The sequence below is a fragment of the Marmota marmota genome, unplaced genomic scaffold, assembly GCF_001458135.2.
Source record: "Marmota marmota marmota unplaced genomic scaffold, marMar, whole genome shotgun sequence".
NCBI lineage: Eukaryota > Metazoa > Chordata > Mammalia > Rodentia > Sciuridae > Marmota > Marmota marmota.
The window spans coordinates 35,528,792-35,546,665 of NW_026000005.1; the positions used below are offsets into that span (position 1 = coordinate 35,528,792).

Below are 17,874 nucleotides of genomic sequence, written 5' to 3' on the forward strand. Positions count from 1 at the left end.
AAGAATTACCTAGAATAGATTTACATGGCCTATGCTCACAAAGAGAGTAGATCAGCAAAAAAAACATAGATCTTAGGAATGCTCTTGGGAAAAAATAAAATAGTGTATATAAGTTTGAGATTTTCAGAATTTTAAGATCAATACAGTTCTGGTTAAATTATTTCAATCAGTTGCCTAGAATGTGAAATGATCCTCAGTGATGTACTGGTATTCTTACAAAAACATATCTAGGCTTTTGGGCACTTATTAGTCACTTGATTATATAATCAAGTGGTCCCAGCCCTGTTTTCTGGAATCTGTAGTCCACATGCCGTAAGAGGCAGAATGTTCTATTGATCAGCAAACTGATTTCAGTTCTTTTCTGTCCCATTTATTGATGACCTGCTATGTTCCAGGTATTTAAATACTATATATTCTGTTAATATTTACAGTAGTCTCCTCCATTTACTTACACCTTTTTTTAATATATGTGGGAATTGCCCAGGTTAGGCAATTTTCCAAGGTCACAAGGGGACAAGTCCAAGTTTGGACCCCGTTCTGTTCAGCTCAAAATAGAGCCTGTACTAGTCTGTCATGCTGCTGCATTTGGCAAATCACTGCTCCTTTGAACCTCTCTTTCCCTCTGTAAAATTAGAATAACCTTATCTGGCCTGCTGTCAAAGAATTATTGCAGAAATCAAATGCAGCAAAGTGTGTTTAAAAAGAACTTTGAAATTTTTACAATATATACAACTAAAAGCTATGGGGAATGTATATATGAGCAGACACTTGGATTTTCTTCCTTGTCTCCTTTCAAAAAAGGTTTGCAATAGCATGTTAAAAGGATGTATTTTATTGGAAAGACACCCAACTCTGACAATGTTGGCACATCAAACCAGCAGAAAAAGATTATGTATTTCATTATAAGTCAACATCATGTATGGTTTCTTTTGCAGCACTCTCAGGAACACTAAGTTTCTAATCAAATTTTCTAGATTTTGACTTCCATTCCGTGTTTATAATATCTTTGATATTGATCCAAATTTTTGCTTAGTGGGTTTTTTTTTTTTATTTGTTAGTTATACGTGCCTAGTGTTTTTTAATTAGCTATAAATATTTACAGGGATTTTACAAGAATTAAGATTTTTATGGAATTGGCCAACATTCTCCCCTTGGTGAAAACTATAAACACTGAGAGAAAGTGAAATATCATCAGAACCTGAAAAGTTATTTTGTTATTATTGCTGTAGATTTGTTTTAATTCCTCTAGTCTGTGTTTGCTTGAGAGATTTGGTTTCTTTACAGGAGGTTTTTGTTTTTAATGTGGCTGCTGGGTGATATTTTCCCCTTCCAGGATACAATGTCTCTTTGCTATATGACCTTGAAAATCTGCCTGCATCCAAGGATTCTATTGTACATCAGGCTGGCATGTTGAAGCGAAATTGTTTTGCCTCTGTGTTTGAGAAATACTTCCAATTCCAAGAAGAGGGCAAGGAAGGAGAGAACAGGGCAGTTATCCATTATAGAGATGACGAAACCATGTGAGTATAGAATTTGGTCTTAAAACCTGTTTGAGGCTGTTACACTAGAATGGTACTTAGTGAAAGAAATATAATATGGTCAGACTTTAAACTCTATCGTATTTATCCCCCTGAAATGCTTTTCTCGTGCTGTTTTTTCTTTTTCTTCTTTTTTTAAATTTGTTCTTTTTAGTTATACATGACAATAGAGTGTATTTTAACATACATACATGGAGTATGACTTCCATTCTTGTCATTTTACAGGACATAGAGTTACGCTGGTGGTATATTTATACATGAATATGGGAGTTTTGGCATTGGCTTATTTCACTTAGCATGATAGTCTCCAGTTCCCTCTATTTGCCTACAGTGCCATGATTCCATTCTTTACAGCTGAGTAATATTCCATTGTGTGTATGTACAACATTTTCTTTATCCATTCATCTGTTGAAGGGCCACCTACATTGATTTTGTAACTTGGCTATTGTGAGTTGAGCTGCTATAAACATTGATGTGTCTTATACAATTTCTTAAACCATGATGTAGATGGTAAGGGGGAAAATAGTCTACTTTTCCTAATCTTCATATATTCAGAGTGAACAAAAGATGAAAAGAAAATGCCAGGCTTTCCTTTAAGGCATTAATAGTCCTGTTTAAGAAAATAGCCCTGAGCTAGGTGTGGTAGATATTAGACCTGTAATCCCTAGGACTCCAGAGACTGAGGCTGGAGGATTAATAATAATTCAAGGCCAACTTAAGAGAGACTAGCAGATCATTAGGCAGCATAGGCTGACCATAAGTTAAGTGGCATTCTGAGAATCACTAACTCTAGATTCCATGTCATGCCTGATAATACAAGTTAATAAAATCTACTTTTGATGATTTACACTTCCCGCCTCTTAGGATGCATTTATTACACTGACTTTGTTGGCCACAAATACTAGTCTCTTGGCATGCCTCTGCTTTATGGATTCAGGGATTCCGAAACTTAAAAACTGTAGTCGTCTTTACTTGTAGATGAAGTTATTTTCTTTCCTTTTTTTTTTTTTTTTTTTTTAAGATGACCTTATTGCCAGAACCCCCTTCTGATTCTGTACTTAACTCTCCTTGATTTTGTTCCTTGCAGGTATGTTGAATCTAAAAAGGACAGAGTCACAGTAGTCTTCAGCACAGTGTTTAAGGATGACGACGATGTGGTCATTGGAAAGGTGTTCATGCAGGTATGAAGGGGACATCTTGGGGAAAAACAACGGCATGGTGACTTACATCTTTGCACCAAAACACTGCAAGCATAGAAGTAAGAACCAGCAGCTCTGTTGATGTTGGAACTTGTTGAAGATTTAATAAATACCCTCAATCAAACTCACTGAATGTTATATTTTAGTGGTTTCAGCCTTGTAGGACAGGGCAAGAGGATGAATTGGGTATTAAACATAGTAACCATGACTAAATGTTAAGTATCCTTCCTATCATGGAGTCTTAGATCTAAATCTTTGGTCACATTTCCTCAGATTCTTAACAAGCTCTATTCTTGGCATGTATTGTTGTACAGTCTTTTAAGCATGGTCTATGGTAGCCAGATATAGTGGTGCATGCCTGTATCCCAGCGGCTCAGGAGGCTGAGGCAGGAGGACTGTGAGTTCAAAGTCAGCCTCAGCAAAAGCAAGGTGCTAAGCCACTCAGTGAGATTCTGCCTCTAAATAAAATAGAAAATAGGGCTGGGGATATGGTTCAGTGGTCGAGTGCCCCTGAGTTCAATCCCCAGAACCAAAAAAAAGGTGTATGGTAAATTCTTAAGTAGTAGACCACTGCATTCATAGATGAAGTTGTTGACCTGGTAAAGAGACTCAGCTTGAGTTGGAATCACTGTAGAATGCCTCCCTAAGAAACTGTGCTTCTGCCAAAAAGAGTAATGGTGTGTGTTAGGACACTTTGTGATTGGAGTTTTGGTATAGTTTGATTCATTTCATCCATTGTAGCTGAGGCATCTTGTCTGCTAGCCAATTGCTGACTATAGGAAGAGAGCTAATTGTTGATGTTGGTTTCTAATTGTTGAGGCTGGTTTCTTCTGAGATAGCTCAGCATTCAAAATAGAGTATAGTAGTTAAAAATTTTTAGGACCTCAGTACATTATCATTTTATTCCTTGTCAGAGTGATAAGATTTTAAACTTTTGGAACAAAATCTTTTTTGCCAAATAGAGTTGAAAGACAGCTGTGCTTAACATACTGAGATTATGTGTTGGTAGCCCTCAGTGACTAGGAGAATCTTCAGAACATGTCCTCAGTTTGATCCATCTCTAGTAACTTTTTGTGTTTTGGCTAATTAATCAAACTGGTTTGAGAGTCTCTGCAAAAGAATTTGAAATACTAACACTTTGGCACTATAGTACTAATACACACAAACACATACACACACACAAATTTTGAAGGTCCTTAAAGTAAGCCTTGAGTCAGTCATTTCATGTATTTTTATACAAAATTGACAGGGAAATTTAATGCAGTAACTTAGAATTGGGCTAAATCCAAACTAAGGCACTAATTTTAAAAGCTATGAAGTATATATTTAGACTTGGCTGGGGTTTCCCCCCACACCAATCTTGTTCCATTTTATTCCAGGAAATATCTTAACTTATTTTTATACTTTAAACAGGCCTTATCCTGGAGAGTTTATTGGAGATGTGTTCCTTCGGAGTATTTTGTTTGTTTGTTTGTTTGGTTTTTGTTTTTAATGAATTTAAACTCTTTCCTCAAACTCAAATGGTAGGGTTAGGGATGCTTACCTAAAAGGAGAAACCGGCTCTGTTGCATTTTTTTAATTGCCATCTTTCCAGTTAGTGACTGTCCATTCTAGTAATGGGAAAAAAATTGAGTTCAGAAGCCATCTGTCCTGCCACCCTTTCCAGATTAAGAAGCTGGGGTAATTTTTTGGAAATGTCCATAACAGTGGACTTTAGCTTAGTTTGTCCCAAAGTAAATTGTCTGAATTTTTTTACCTAGGTCTAGAATTTTAAGTTTCTAGGAAAGAAGAGGTAGATGCTCAGTACAGAATATTGTGACTTGGAAATATAGTTTGAAGTTCCTGATGGTCACTAATCTGCTTGCTGTGGGCCATTGTGGACTTTCCCCTGCTGGCATGCACCAACAACCCAATCAACACACAAGTCCTGCTTTTGTCACTTACCATGAAGTCTCTGAGGGCTGCTTACTGCCTTTGGGAGAAAGATAGGAATTGTGTTCCCCCACTCACAGGGTTGCCTTGCTACCAAAGTGTGTTGTCTTTGTGGGTGTACCAGCCAAGCCCTGTAGGGAGCCTAGTAGGTGTCAACCTTTCAGACTCATTCCATGAAAAGCAATAGGACCAGCAATATGCTCCTAGAGAACTAGAATTCTTTTCATATTATAAAATCTTAAAGTCAAGCTACTGAGAAAAGTGAAGTAGAAACCACTAGTTTCTTTATGTTCTGGGACAAGACAGTCTACCTTTTAGGCAGTTCTGAAAGTGTTTTTTGAGGGCACTTTCTGTCTTTATTTCCTAAAATGAGAACACCATGTCAAAGTCAGTAATTTTGGTAGATATTGCCAAATTCTTCTCTTTGGGGGGTTATAATGTTTTTCCCCGAACCAGCAGTGGATGAGTGCCTATTTCTGCAGTGTGCAGTCAAATTTTTGGATTTCTGCTGCTGATACATTAACAGTGATTACTACTACATCTTCTTACAAGTGAGGTCAAAATCTTTTATGTTTCCAGGCATGATGGTGCATGCCCGTAAACTCAGCAGCTCAGGAGGCTGTGGCAGGAGGATCACAGGTTGAAAGTTAGCCTCAGCAACTTAGCAAAGCTGTAAGCAACTTAGTGAGACCCTGTCTTAAAAATAAATAAAAAGGGCTGGGTGTTTGGCTCAGTGGTTAAACGCCCTTGGGTTCTATCCCTGGTACCAAAAAAAAAAAAAAAGAATTTTTTATGTTAAAGACCATGTATTTTTCTTTTCCTCTGAAGTGACTCTTTATGTCCTTTGCTCATTTTTCTGTTGAGTCAATATTCTCAATTTCTATATATTTTATATATTTTTTAGTAGTAGATGGACACAGTATCTTTATTTTTATATGGTGCTGAGGATCAGACCCAGTACCTCACCATGTAAGGCTGGCGCTCTACCACTGAGCTACAGCCCCAGCCCAATTTCTGTATATTCTAGAGAGGTTAGCCCTTCATCTTCATCTGGTAAGAATGGCAGTTATTTTTCCAATTTGTCCAACTACGTTTTGTGGGATTTGTCTTCACATGGTAGTTTGTTTTATGTAATCAAATTGATCAGTTTTCTCTTTTGGATTCTAGATTTTGAGTCAGGGTGTTAGAAAACCCTCCCTTCTCTAAGGTTATATTTACCTGAAAGATGGATCTTTTTTTGTAAATGACTGCCATTGATCCCAGGAGGGGATCAATGCTCCTTAAGTCTATGCTTGCCAGGAACAGTGTTGCATACCTATAGTCTCAGCAGCTTGGTAGGCTAAGATCAGAGGATTGCAAATCCAAGGCCTCAGAAACTTAGCAAAACCCTATCTAATAAAAGGCCTGGGGATGTAGCTCAGTGGTAAAGGACCCCTGGGTTAGATCCCTAATAAGGGGGTGGGGGACTATGCTTATATCCTGATTTAATGTATCTGTTTGGATTTGTTCTGAACTTCCTATGATAAATTATACTTTGATGAAAGAAAGAAATAGTATCCTTATATTCAAAAGATGCTCTAGTCATAGAGAAAAAAGGAAGGCAATATGGTTGGTTTACCTGTAATACAGACACAAAGATGGGGGAATGTTAAGATGGATTTGTTGTTTTTAAGTATAAGAGAGATAATCAAGAAAAAACAAAGACATCAGATTAAAATGTATTATTTTCCATACACAGACTAATGAAATGGTGTCAAGTCACCACAAGTTTACAGATTCCCCATCTGTTGTGAATAACACATGATTACCTATGATTTTTGAGACTTTAATATGTAGAGACACTGAATAAACAAGAAAATACAAGCATTTATTGTTCTGTTTGATCCCTTAAGGCTAAAAAGTAGAACCAATAGAAAATAGAAAACTTCCCAATTTTTATAGATTAAAGGCATTTTCCAAAGAAGGACAATTTCAGAAGCTTTGCTTTGCAAATATTATTTGGGATTATCTTGGCTCCTTCCCTGCTTCCCCAAATATTTTTCCATTGGAAAACAAAATGTGTTGAGGTGGAAACTAATCTGACACAGTTTATAGTCATTTCTTTCCCACAAACTTTTGGAAGCCAGGCAAGGCTTGTTTGGAGGAAGTATCCCAGATTCTGGTGAGTGGGACTCCCTACGCATTATCTATCCTTCTTCCTACCTGCAAATGGAAACATGCTTCTTACTCTTTTTATGGTGCAGTGATCCTGTATCAGCTGGGGCAGAAGCACTTTCTTTCCTTCAGCAGACCTGTGCTGGACAGCTTCTTTGAAGGACAGAGGAATAGAAACAAAGATGAATAAAGCAGGAGCTGTGACTTAAAGAACTCAACCTGGTAGGGAAGCCAGACACATTAATATAAAGTGTCATCATAGAAGTTTTGTAGAAAACAGATGGCAGCACCAATAAGAGAACAGCCAACTCTCCCTGGCTATTGGAATTGGCATTATAGAAGAGGTAATAAGCAGCAGCAAAAGAACATAGCAGATCTAATTACTTATGTGACCCTGCTTTCAGTTTCCTAACCTCAGAGACTTTGGAAAGCCTTCAGCTCTGCACTTGTGCCCTGTCTTAAAAGGTTACTCAATGAATGAGGTCGTTTTTTGGTGTTTTTTTTTTTTGGCCGGGGTCAAGGTGGGGGGTTGCTGGGAATTGAACCCAGGGGTTTATACATGCTAGCCAAGCACTATACCACTGAGCTGTACCCCCAGCCTACCCCTACAATTAATTTGAATCATCCTGTGTGTTAGAAAGTTACCAAAGGGATGCCTTCTATCTCTTGTCCATTTACATAGAAATGTATGGACTGTAAAAGTCTGAGGTCTGTAAATTAGAAAATAAAAGAAATAGCCTGATTTTTACATCCTCAATCATTTTTTGATAATTTGGTGAGGAAAAATACATTTTATTAAGAGTGATGAGGGGGCTGGGGACGTGGCTCAAGCGGTAGCACGCTCGCCTGGCATGCGTGCAGCCCGGATTCCATCCTCAGCACCACATACAAACGAAGGTGTTATGTCCACCGATAACTAAAAAATAAATATTAAAAAAAAATTCTCTCTCTCAAAAAAAAAAAAAAGAGTGATGAGTTCTTGTATAGAATGTTGATATTTTGTTCAGGGCCACTAAGGAACAAGAATTAAAAATCATGTTATTTCTCATGGTACAAGGTCTTGCTATCTTTCTGAGCACCAAGACAACTCACAGCTCCATTATCATCTGCTCCCAAGAATGGCTTAAATTTGCTCTAGAATTTTGATTGATGAATTCTAAATGTTGACAGGTTCTAGGAAACCTCAACAAATAGAACTTGGGTAAAGGTCTGGGACCCAGAAAGCATGGTATTCCTGAAACTGGAAAAAATGGAGGTGGGGGCCATGGGAACCCTGGGAAATTTGTTGACTCATGAAGGCTTTCTGTGCATAGATAGGAGGGAGGTAAGACCAACTAAAGCCTGTGTTCACCATGGAGTTTTAAAGACTTCCTTAAAAATCCAACCTTTTTTTACATTACATTTACTCATAAGACAGTAAGGAGCAATAGTACTTATCTTAAATGTAACCAGTGCCTTGCAATTTGTTTAGTGTTAGATATAATTTTATCACCTATGTTAGTCTAGAATGAGAGAAAGGAGCTGGGATTGGTGCACACATGTGATTGAAGCTTCTCAGGAAGCTAAGGCAGAAGAATGTCAAGTTTGAGGCCAGCCTGGGCAACTTGGCAAGAAGCAAGACCCTGTCACAAAAATTTAAAGGGGGAAGGAGAAGCACCACAGTGATAAAGCACCCCTGGGTTTAAAATACAGTACTGCAAAATAAAAATAAAAAAGAAGAGGAAAAGGATTAACAATCTTTTGCATCACATTGGAAGATCTGGCTTGTTAAGTACTTTGTAATCTAGCCCTTTTGAACCTAAAGTGCACTAGAGCAGTCAGCACTGTATGGTTCAGGTCAGGCATAGTTTATTTTTAGCCATCTGCTGGTCCAGGGGGCTACAAAAGTCACACTGCATAGGACACACACCATAGCATAAATTGCTGCTCATCTTACACCAGCTTATCTTGCTTTGTCTCCACAGGAGTTCAAAGAAGGACGTCGAGCCAGCCACACAGCCCCCCAGGTCCTCTTTAGCCACAGGGAACCTCCTCTGGAACTGAAAGATACAGATGCCGCTGTGGGCGACAACATTGGCTACATTACCTTTGGTGAGCTGGGTATAGGTGCCTCTCATGTGGCCTTCCTGAGTTCACAGCAGAGTGCATAAATCAGAAGAGCCTTGGTTAATGTTTTAAGATAGGCAGAAGCAGGCATATCAACTTGTTCTTGTTGCCACCACTGTGCCCGTGGGAGGGTGTCAGGGTGCACTGATTACAGAGTAGGCCAGGTGCTATTTTTGTACAGTAATCATTTCCTTTTTCTTTTCTCTCCTTTTCTTAAATATTAAGGCAAAAAGGATAGCTTCTGATGTCAAGAGTTAGGGACAAAACCACATCAGCTTTGCTAAGCAGTTAGAGTTCATTGTCATTTGATATTTCTTGGTTTTTTTGCTGCTTAAGCCTGAGCTCAGCTATCATTCATTTATTTTCCTTTACCACTGAAGAAACAAACTCCAGTCTTTTCTCCTTCCAACACTTCAACCTGTGAACTGGTTCATTCACACACGTACCTAATGCCACTGAAATGTTTTGTAAAGTTTTATTTAATTGACCTTTGAGCTGAAGGTGTACCTGCTTATTGATGAATTTCTTGATTTATCATATTATGTTAAATTTAAGATATATATACTTTCCCCCCATATTATTGTCCTTGAACTTTAGGTGCACCTTAATTTTCATGGTGTTCAGTTTAATTGGCAACATCTCTTTATGGTACATAAGATCTTGGTAAATTTACAGTCATGTACATAGTAGATTCTTTGAAACAGTTACCTCCTAGCCTAATGTCCATTTCTTTTTAGGCCAAGACATTCCTTTTCATTTCAGCAAAACTTTGGGGGTCTTGCTGATACTAAGATCAATGAGTAAAGGAGGTGCAAAAGATAAGAGAATTCCAAAAAGCCCAAGGGAAAGGAGGAACACAGATCTGCAGATGATTGGAGCCCAGCCTGTCAAGAAAGTTCAGATCCTTATATCAAGCAGATCCCACTGATTGGTTTTCTCCAGCAAAAATATAAGATTTTCTCTGGGATCACATTTCACTAAAGTCTTACTTTGTACTTCAGCACAAAGAACTCAGGATAGGCAGGAATTGGTAACCATGTGGCAGTCAGGGAATAGATGTGATGCAGCATGTACCATCACAAATTCCAGACCTGGAATGAGTGCTCAGGCCCATGCCCCATGTTCTCCCATGAACTCCCCTGTTTGCACTCATTGGCAGCGCCCCCTGGCTATACTCTTCACCCACTTTGTCACAAGGTCAAAACCCTGCTTGTGATTACTGAAGCAAAGAGACTGAACTCAGGCAGAGAGCATGAAGTTGCCTACAGGCTGCTGATCTCTCCAGTCCTTTGGCATTCGTGCTGCGCCCTGATGCCTTGTCTGTTCCCCTCACCCTCAGTGCTGTTCCCTCGCCACACCAATGCTAGCGCTCGAGACAACACCATCAACCTGATCCACACATTCCGGGACTACTTGCACTACCATATCAAGTGCTCTAAGGTGAGGAGGCACCAGCTTCTGGGTCCAGGTTATTGATATGTTTCTTAAGTAGATACTTCCAGGGACTTCAAGAAATCATCCCTGTGCTAGGCGTGGGGGAGTGACTCAGTGGTGGAGGGCTTACCTAGCATGCACAGGGGCCTGGATTTGATCCCGGCACTGAAAAGGCGGAGAGATGAGTTTGTGTTTATAGAATTGCTCCCCTTTCTGCTTCCTATGTGGCCTGGGTCAGTTTTCCCAGTATATGCTCCCAAATTTTCCCAATGGCTATTCCTAAGGAAAGAGTTGTCTTTCTAGAGCATACCTCTGCTTCAGTACCTGCTGTGTTTGCTCCCAGGCCTATATTCACACTCGGATGCGGGCAAAAACATCTGACTTCCTCAAGGTGCTGAACCGTGCACGCCCAGATGCCGAGAAAAAAGAAATGAAAACAATCACGTAAGTAGGACAGGACTGAACTAACCCAGAAGAAAATGGATACTGATGGCCTGGCCCTGCTGGTGTCTGGGCAGTGCTGCATGTGAGACCAGCAGGACTGGGCTGGGCCTGTAGCTACAAGAGTGAAGGTGGGGTTCACAGAGTTTCACTTCTTAATGGACCAGGAGGGGTTTCCTTGTTTCCACATCTTTGTGAGCTGAAAGAATGGCAGCTAGGAAAAACAAAGGGACCTTTTTACTAAATCACTATTCTCAATGTGTGAGAGTAAGTTGCTTATGGACATTTAGTTGTGTAAAGAGGCCTGGAATCACCCCAAGTGTTCGTTCTCCTGGTCTGCTCAGCAGGAAGGTGGCGTGGAAAGGAAGGCCACCTTGGTCAGGGTGGAAGTGATGAACAGAGCTGTGAACAGTGTAGCTCTGTGTGGGAGAGCCCAACCTGGCAAAGGACTTAGAAAATTCAGTCTTTAGACAAGGTGTCAGGTCTTAGTTCTGCTCCTGATAAAATTTGGGCTGTCTTGTTCTCAAGACTGTTTATTCTCCACGTGTGCACTCGCTCATGCACTCTCCCCCTTTTTTTTTTTTTTTTTTTTTTGTACCAGGAATTAAACCCAGGGATGCTCAACCATTGAGCCACATCTCCAGCCCTTTTTTGTGTTTTTATTTAGAAACAGGGTCTCACTAAGTTGCTTAGGGCCTCAGCCTCCCATGCTGCTGGGATTACAGGCCTGGGCCACCATACCCAGCTTATCTGCTGTTTGTACCCTTGAATTAGAGATGTTGAGGTAAACTAGGCTCCCCTCCCCATCAAGGCCAGTACACTTGCCAGCACTATTGCTATTAGGAGAAACCTTTGGTGGGTGTGGCATGTAGAGGCACCAAGCTCCTTCCATTGATGTGGAGGCCTCTTCTACCAAGTTAGTTTCTATTGCCATTTGAAAGGATTCAAGAGCTGTCTGGCTGAATACTGAGCCGCAGGTGAGGGTTTTCAGTCACAGAATGTTAGGTGTTTTCACAAAGCAATTGAATTCACCTACAACTTTATTTTTTTATTTTTTTAAAGAGAGAGTGAGAGACAGAGAGAGGGAGAGATAGTGAGAGAGAATTTTTTTTTTAATATTTATTTTTTAGTTTTCGGCAGGCACAACATCTTTGTTTGTATGTGGTGCTGAGGATCGAACCCGGGCCGCACGCATGCCAGGCGAGCGCGCTACTGCTTGAGCCACATCCCCAGCCCCGAGAGAGAATTTTTTAATATTTATTTTTTAGTATTTGGCGGACACAACATCTTTGTTTGTATGTGGTGCTGAGGATCGAACCCGGGCCGCACACATGCCAGGCGAGCGCGCTACCGCTGGAGCCACATCCCCAGCCCCTCACCTACAACTTTAGACAAAGGCCTTTCTGTATTCTGTGCTGCCACTCAGACCCAAAGGAATGGAAGTCAGCCTGTAGCTGGATCCTCTACTTAGAGTAGCATGTCCAAATGCTATGCCATGAAGTGGCCATCTCTAGTCTGCTCTGCAGCTGCATAGCATATCCTAAAATGACAATACTAGGAAGAAGGTAGCAGGTGAGAATGTGCCTGGGACACACATGCTCTTGCTGCCCCTCCTTTCAGAACCTTGTCTCCATCCTGGCATCAGCAGTTCCCTTTGTTTGCTTGCTCTTCACAGAGCGCTTTACTCACCCGGCACTACTTTGTTGACCTCCAGTGTGAGGCAGCCAATTGCATGCCACTTTCAGGACCAGGAGAGAGGCAGTTCACTAGAGGCCAGGAGGAGAATTGACATCTAGCTGCAGCCAAAAGGTGGCATATACCTGCTCTGGAGGCTGAGAAGGAGATCATTTGAGCCTAGGAGTTCAAGGCCAGCCTGGGCAACATCTTTTTTTTTTTTTTTTTCAGAATTTTAATATTTATTTTTTAGTTTTCGGTGGACACAACATCTTTGTTTGTATGTGGTGCTGAGGATCGAACCCGGGCCGCACTCACACCAGGCAAGCGCGCTACCGCTTGAGCCACATCCCCAGCCCCTGGGCAACATCTTGAGCTCAAGAAAAGGGCTCGGGGTGGGACAGGGGACCAAGAAAAATAAAAGATTCCAGGTGTAGTGGTGCACACCTGTAATCCTAGCAACTCTGAGACAGAAGGATCGTAAGTTCTTAAGACCAGCCTCAGCAACTTAGGGAGCCCCTGTCTAAAAAAATCAGGATATTGAAATAGTTCCAGAGTTGCCTGCGTCACAATTACCCTAGTAATTGTTTGACTACTAAGGCCAGCCCTGCTGGTCTCACATGTAGCAGTGCCTAGCAATAGCTTCCTGTCCTGATGGGAAACCTAGAAAAGGATGAGACTGTGAACATATTTTCCATAAACTTCCATCCTACAACTTAGAGTGGCTCCACTTATTCTACTCTGTGATCTCTTTGACAGAGTTAGGCCCCAAAAAGGAGAAGAGGGAGGGATATAACTGCATTTTCCATGAAAACCAGATTATGTTATTAATGAGGGATAAGAGTTCAGTTGCTCAGCCATGGGCAGGAGAAGCCAGGCGCCCCATAAGCAGAGTGAGAGTAGTTTACAGAAGCATGGACAGGTGAAATAAGGTGTTGGTCCTGCTCTGAGAAGCAGGGCCCTGGATCTCAGGTTGACTGAGAATCAGCACCTGTCAATGCTCTGCTTTTTATCTAGGGGGACAGGTAATCAAATATGATTTCATTTGGGAATGGGTGAGACATTTGGACAGGAAACATTGAGAAGAGAATCCTTCTGGGTAAATATGGGTGGAGCTCAGGAACAGAGAACCAGGCCAGAGTCACTGCATGACAACAGAGCTGTCTTTAACCTTGGAAGGTTTAAAGATTGCCTTGACCTGTCTGCCATCTGGTGAGAGATTAAAGAACTGCTCTCTAGGAGTCCTCAAAGGGATCTGCTGAATAGATGAGCCTAAGCTAACTAGCTAGTACTGGACAATTGAGTGCGTCTGAAGTTCAGGTCCATCTGGGCCATCTAGAAATTGGACAGGTGATTCTCCATCTACTTGATACATTTGGTGTCCTTAAGGGATTAACATAGTCATTACCTGGTACCCCAGAGTATTCAATAGGAAGAAAGATGGTGGAACCATTCTGCAAAAACTGGGTCTTGACCTTGCCCCTGTGGCTCCAGGACCTCTGCCTGAAGAATCACCCTTCCCTCCTCTTGTTTGGTGTTCCTTTGGTATCCTACCCCTACCTAGTCCAGGACTGTGGGGTGGAAGGAAAGGACAGCCAGAAATCATCCTTCACTCTTACTCTTTGCTTTTGGAGGGGGAAGACGTTTTCATCCCGCTAACTCTTGGGAACAGAGGAGGAAATGCTGGTGACCGAAGGCTGGACCGCTTGCTACTGGATAATCGTAGCCCATCGTGTTGCACCTCTCCAGGTTCTTAAGGGATTCTCCCTTTGGGTTCCATTTTGTACGCATTTGGAAAATAATCTGCAGAAACGAGCTGTGCTTGCAAGGACTTCATAGTTCTCAAGAATTAAAAAAAGAGGAAAAAAAAAAAAGAATTCCACTTGATCAACTTAATTCCTTTTCTTTTATCTTCCATCCCTCACTCCCCTCCCCTCCCACCCTCTTTTCCAAGCTGTTTCGCTTTGCAATATGTTATTGGTAATGAGTTGCAGGATAATGCAATCCTAACTTGTTTTCTCCTAAATATTTGAGTTCAAAACTCCTGTATCTAAAGAAATACGGTTGGGGACATTAATAAAGAAAATCTTTCTATCTTAATTGAGAATTTGCTGGGTTTCTGGACTGGTGAGTCAAAAAGAGAAGAGGAGAGAAGAAGGGCAGACCTGAGCTGAGAAACCTTAGGTTCAGGAGCCCATGCAATGTCTATCCTCACCTTTAGAGGAGAGAATGGCTAGCTAGTGAGCTAGAAACTTCCCATAAAGCTTGGTTGCTGGGACTACATGGCCAGGAATCTCCTGGATAGTGACAAGCAAATTAAAGTGGTTTTGGCTTATTTTGTCATGAATAATGCATAGCATTTCCCAAAGCGTGCAGCATTTTGGTGCATTTAATTCTGCAGGACGTCCATGGCTATTCGGGTGTGGATCTCATGCAAACTAACAGACACAGTTCCTCTTTTTCACGCAATATCTGAAAAGATGGGCAGTCCACAAAGCTGTCTTTGGAAGATGGCCACATAACAGAGTAGGGAACCTAGCAGAGCACTGATCCCTGAGATAAAATTGGTTCCAGAAATTCGGTTGGTAAGAAATTTATCCAGAGAGTTTTAGGGGCATCTGAAATGGTCTGAGGGGTATCCTAATGGTTTCTGCCTTCTGTCTCATCTCAGGCAGTGTGTTTTAGATTGGTTTGAGGTCCATTAATGAATTTTGAAATCACCCAACTATATAACAACCAGCATTTTTTTCCCCTAAACTTGTGATTTTGAAATACCTATAGATTCATATATTTTTTTGTTTGTTTTTGTGATACTGGGAATCAAAGCCCGGGACTTATGCATTCTAGACAAGTGCTCTACCCCTGAGCTACATCCTCAGCCCTACTTTGAGATTTTATTTACCTCCCTTCTAGTTTCCCCAATGAGGATACCTTGAACGATTATAGTATATTGTCACAACCAGGAAAATGACATTGGTAGAGTCTGTCCACCTTCTTCACATTTTATTAGATATTAAATATACTTGTTTGTGTCTGTGTTGTGTATTTCTGTGCATTTTTCTCACATGTGTACTTTGACACCAGCATTTTTAAAAAATGGAATAGCATAGGGATATGGCTTTAGTGGTAGAGCACTTCCTTGGCATGCATGAGGCCCTTGGGTTCAACCCACAGCACCAAAATATATATATATGGAATAGTATAGACGTCTCAGTTAGGGTGCCACATCCATTCAGTATTGATTTGGAGCCATGTTTTTGTTGCACTTCCACCTGGATGGGAGTGGAGGGATATCTTTTTACTGAGTCACAGTCAAGTAGTTAGAGTCCCAGATTGCAGGTTGTTTTTTACTTCATTTACATGGTTTCCAAGGAGCTCCAGGTTTCCTGGCCACCTGCTTCTGGCAGGTGGAAAATGAGGCTAAATATAAATAAATATACTGGGAGAAGTATTGGTCCCCAATCTCTATTTAAGGGGGTTTCAAGGCTGATTTTGACTAGCCCCAGTTGTGTTCTCACTGGCTTCAGCATCACTCCCTGGTAAGTTGGAATTCACTATGTTTTCTTGCTAATAGAATCAGATTGTTCTGAAGTACTACAGGTGGCAAAACCAGGTTATTTAGAAAATATAAAGTTAGGAGAATAAAAAGCATTAAACATTCTTTACAGTAGTAAATCCTAAAAAATATCTAAGTCCAAGATGCTTTGTCAGCATAAAAACCCGAGCTGGTGCAAACCCCCTCCCGGGTCTATCCCTTTCTCTTTACCTATTTCCAAGACATCTTTGACCTTGGTGTGGAAGTAGTCTCAAGATTCTTGCTCCTCTGTGGGCAAAGAGACCCACCATGACTTCACTGAAGGCCCATAGGACTATGGGAGGGGAACATTTCATGATGGGGACCAAGCACACTGAGGAATGTGATGTGGTTAGGATTATTATTAACTGGATCACCTGCCCTGAGGGCCCACACCTGGGAGTTTTACATGTCTTTGGATTTGAGCTGCACAGATATGAAACAGGGTTTTGAAGAAACTAATTCAAATCCAAGTTCCACCTCTGAAGAGTTCTGTGACAACAAATTTCTTAATCTGAACTCTAGTTGTGTCATTAGTTGGATGTAATGCCATCTACTCCACAGACTGCTTAAAAAAAAAGATAAATGTTTGTCACATTATGGGAATCTATAATATCTGTGAGTGTTTTGGTTTGGGATTTTGGCACTGCCAGGCATCATCAATCCCAAGACCTCATGCATTGTAAACAAGCACATTCCTACTAGGCTACACCTCCTGCCCTGTAATTATAACTTAAATGCAACTTAATTTTAGTTTCCTTTATATATTCAAAGGGATCAGAAGTAGCAGGATTATTGGAGAGTCAAAGTCCAATATAAGACAAACCTTATTCAAGTCCTGGGGTTTTTCCAGGCCTCCCTCTATGATAGTTGTACTTGTGCCTGCTTGCATGGCCCTTATTGTGGAGTTGGGTGGGAGTTGAGCCAGCCAGGACAGTGGGAATCTCTGTACTTGGATGAAGTGGAACCTGAGCAGGAAAGGAAAAAACCCTGACCATTGCAACAAACTCCTGTGGCAGCTGATACAGGGCAGTTGCCATTCAGATGGCCCATCCCATTGTACCCTTGATCCAACAGCTGCAGCTGGGTCTGCTGTGGGCCAACCAATGCCACCCTCTTCTGGGGATTGCTGCACACTAGACTTCCTGTGACTTCTAGGGTATCTATCCAGACAGCTGTCCCAGATCTGAAGAATCTGACCAGGTTTGTTTGGCCATACTGGGGATCAAACCCATGGCTTCCCACAGGCTAGGCTAGTGTCTACCACTGAGTCACAGCCCAGTCCCATCTTGCCATTTAGACCTAACAAAAAGGACAGGATTTCTGCCCAAACAGCTGATCAACAGCTTCCTAGATCCTGGCCAGTCTCTGGGTAGAGCTCATCCACTCTTACCACAGGGAAGTAGGAAATGTTGAAGCAGCAGCTGGAGGTCACCCAGGGTCCACGAGGCCTCATGTACTGCACCCACTGATTCCCAGACATTGTGGGTCAGCAGAGGAATTCAAATACCTAAAAGAGATGGTAGTGGACAGAGAAGGCCCAGAAGGCTTCTGGGCCAGAGTCAGTCACCCTGACACATGCATGCTGTATGTCAGGAGAGCAGGTCCAGGCACAACCAGCCAGATGGAGCATCTGGAAACTTGCACCAGAGCCTTCTGGGCAAACAGGAGAAGCCTGAGCATGAGTCAGTCCCAAGGCTTGACGGGAACAGAGAAGAACCAGAGGATCTGATAAGGAAGGAGCAGGCTGAGTGGGGGACAGAACACAGGCTCCCACCCGCCTGAGTTGTACCCCTCACATGTCATGCCACACACAGTGTTT

General features: G+C 41.5%; 1 protein-coding gene across 2 annotated transcripts in view; it reads left to right on the plus strand.

Annotated features, from left to right (window-relative positions):
* Arpc2 (actin related protein 2/3 complex subunit 2) overlaps positions 1-14,578 on the plus strand; it is a 31,153-nt gene extending 16,575 nt beyond the window's left edge. For both annotated transcript variants that reach the window (XM_015481365.2, XM_015481366.2), the window contains exons 6-11: positions 1,334-1,520; positions 2,626-2,719; positions 8,788-8,914; positions 10,269-10,369; positions 10,707-10,807; positions 14,113-14,578. In XM_015481365.2, the coding sequence (XP_015336851.1) occupies positions 1,334-1,520; positions 2,626-2,719; positions 8,788-8,914; positions 10,269-10,369; positions 10,707-10,807; positions 14,113-14,137 (635 nt within the window). In that variant the 3' untranslated portion in view covers positions 14,138-14,578. The remainder of the gene's footprint in view (positions 1-1,333; positions 1,521-2,625; positions 2,720-8,787; positions 8,915-10,268; positions 10,370-10,706; positions 10,808-14,112) is intronic.
* Positions 14,579-17,874: the final 3,296 nt, after the last annotated feature.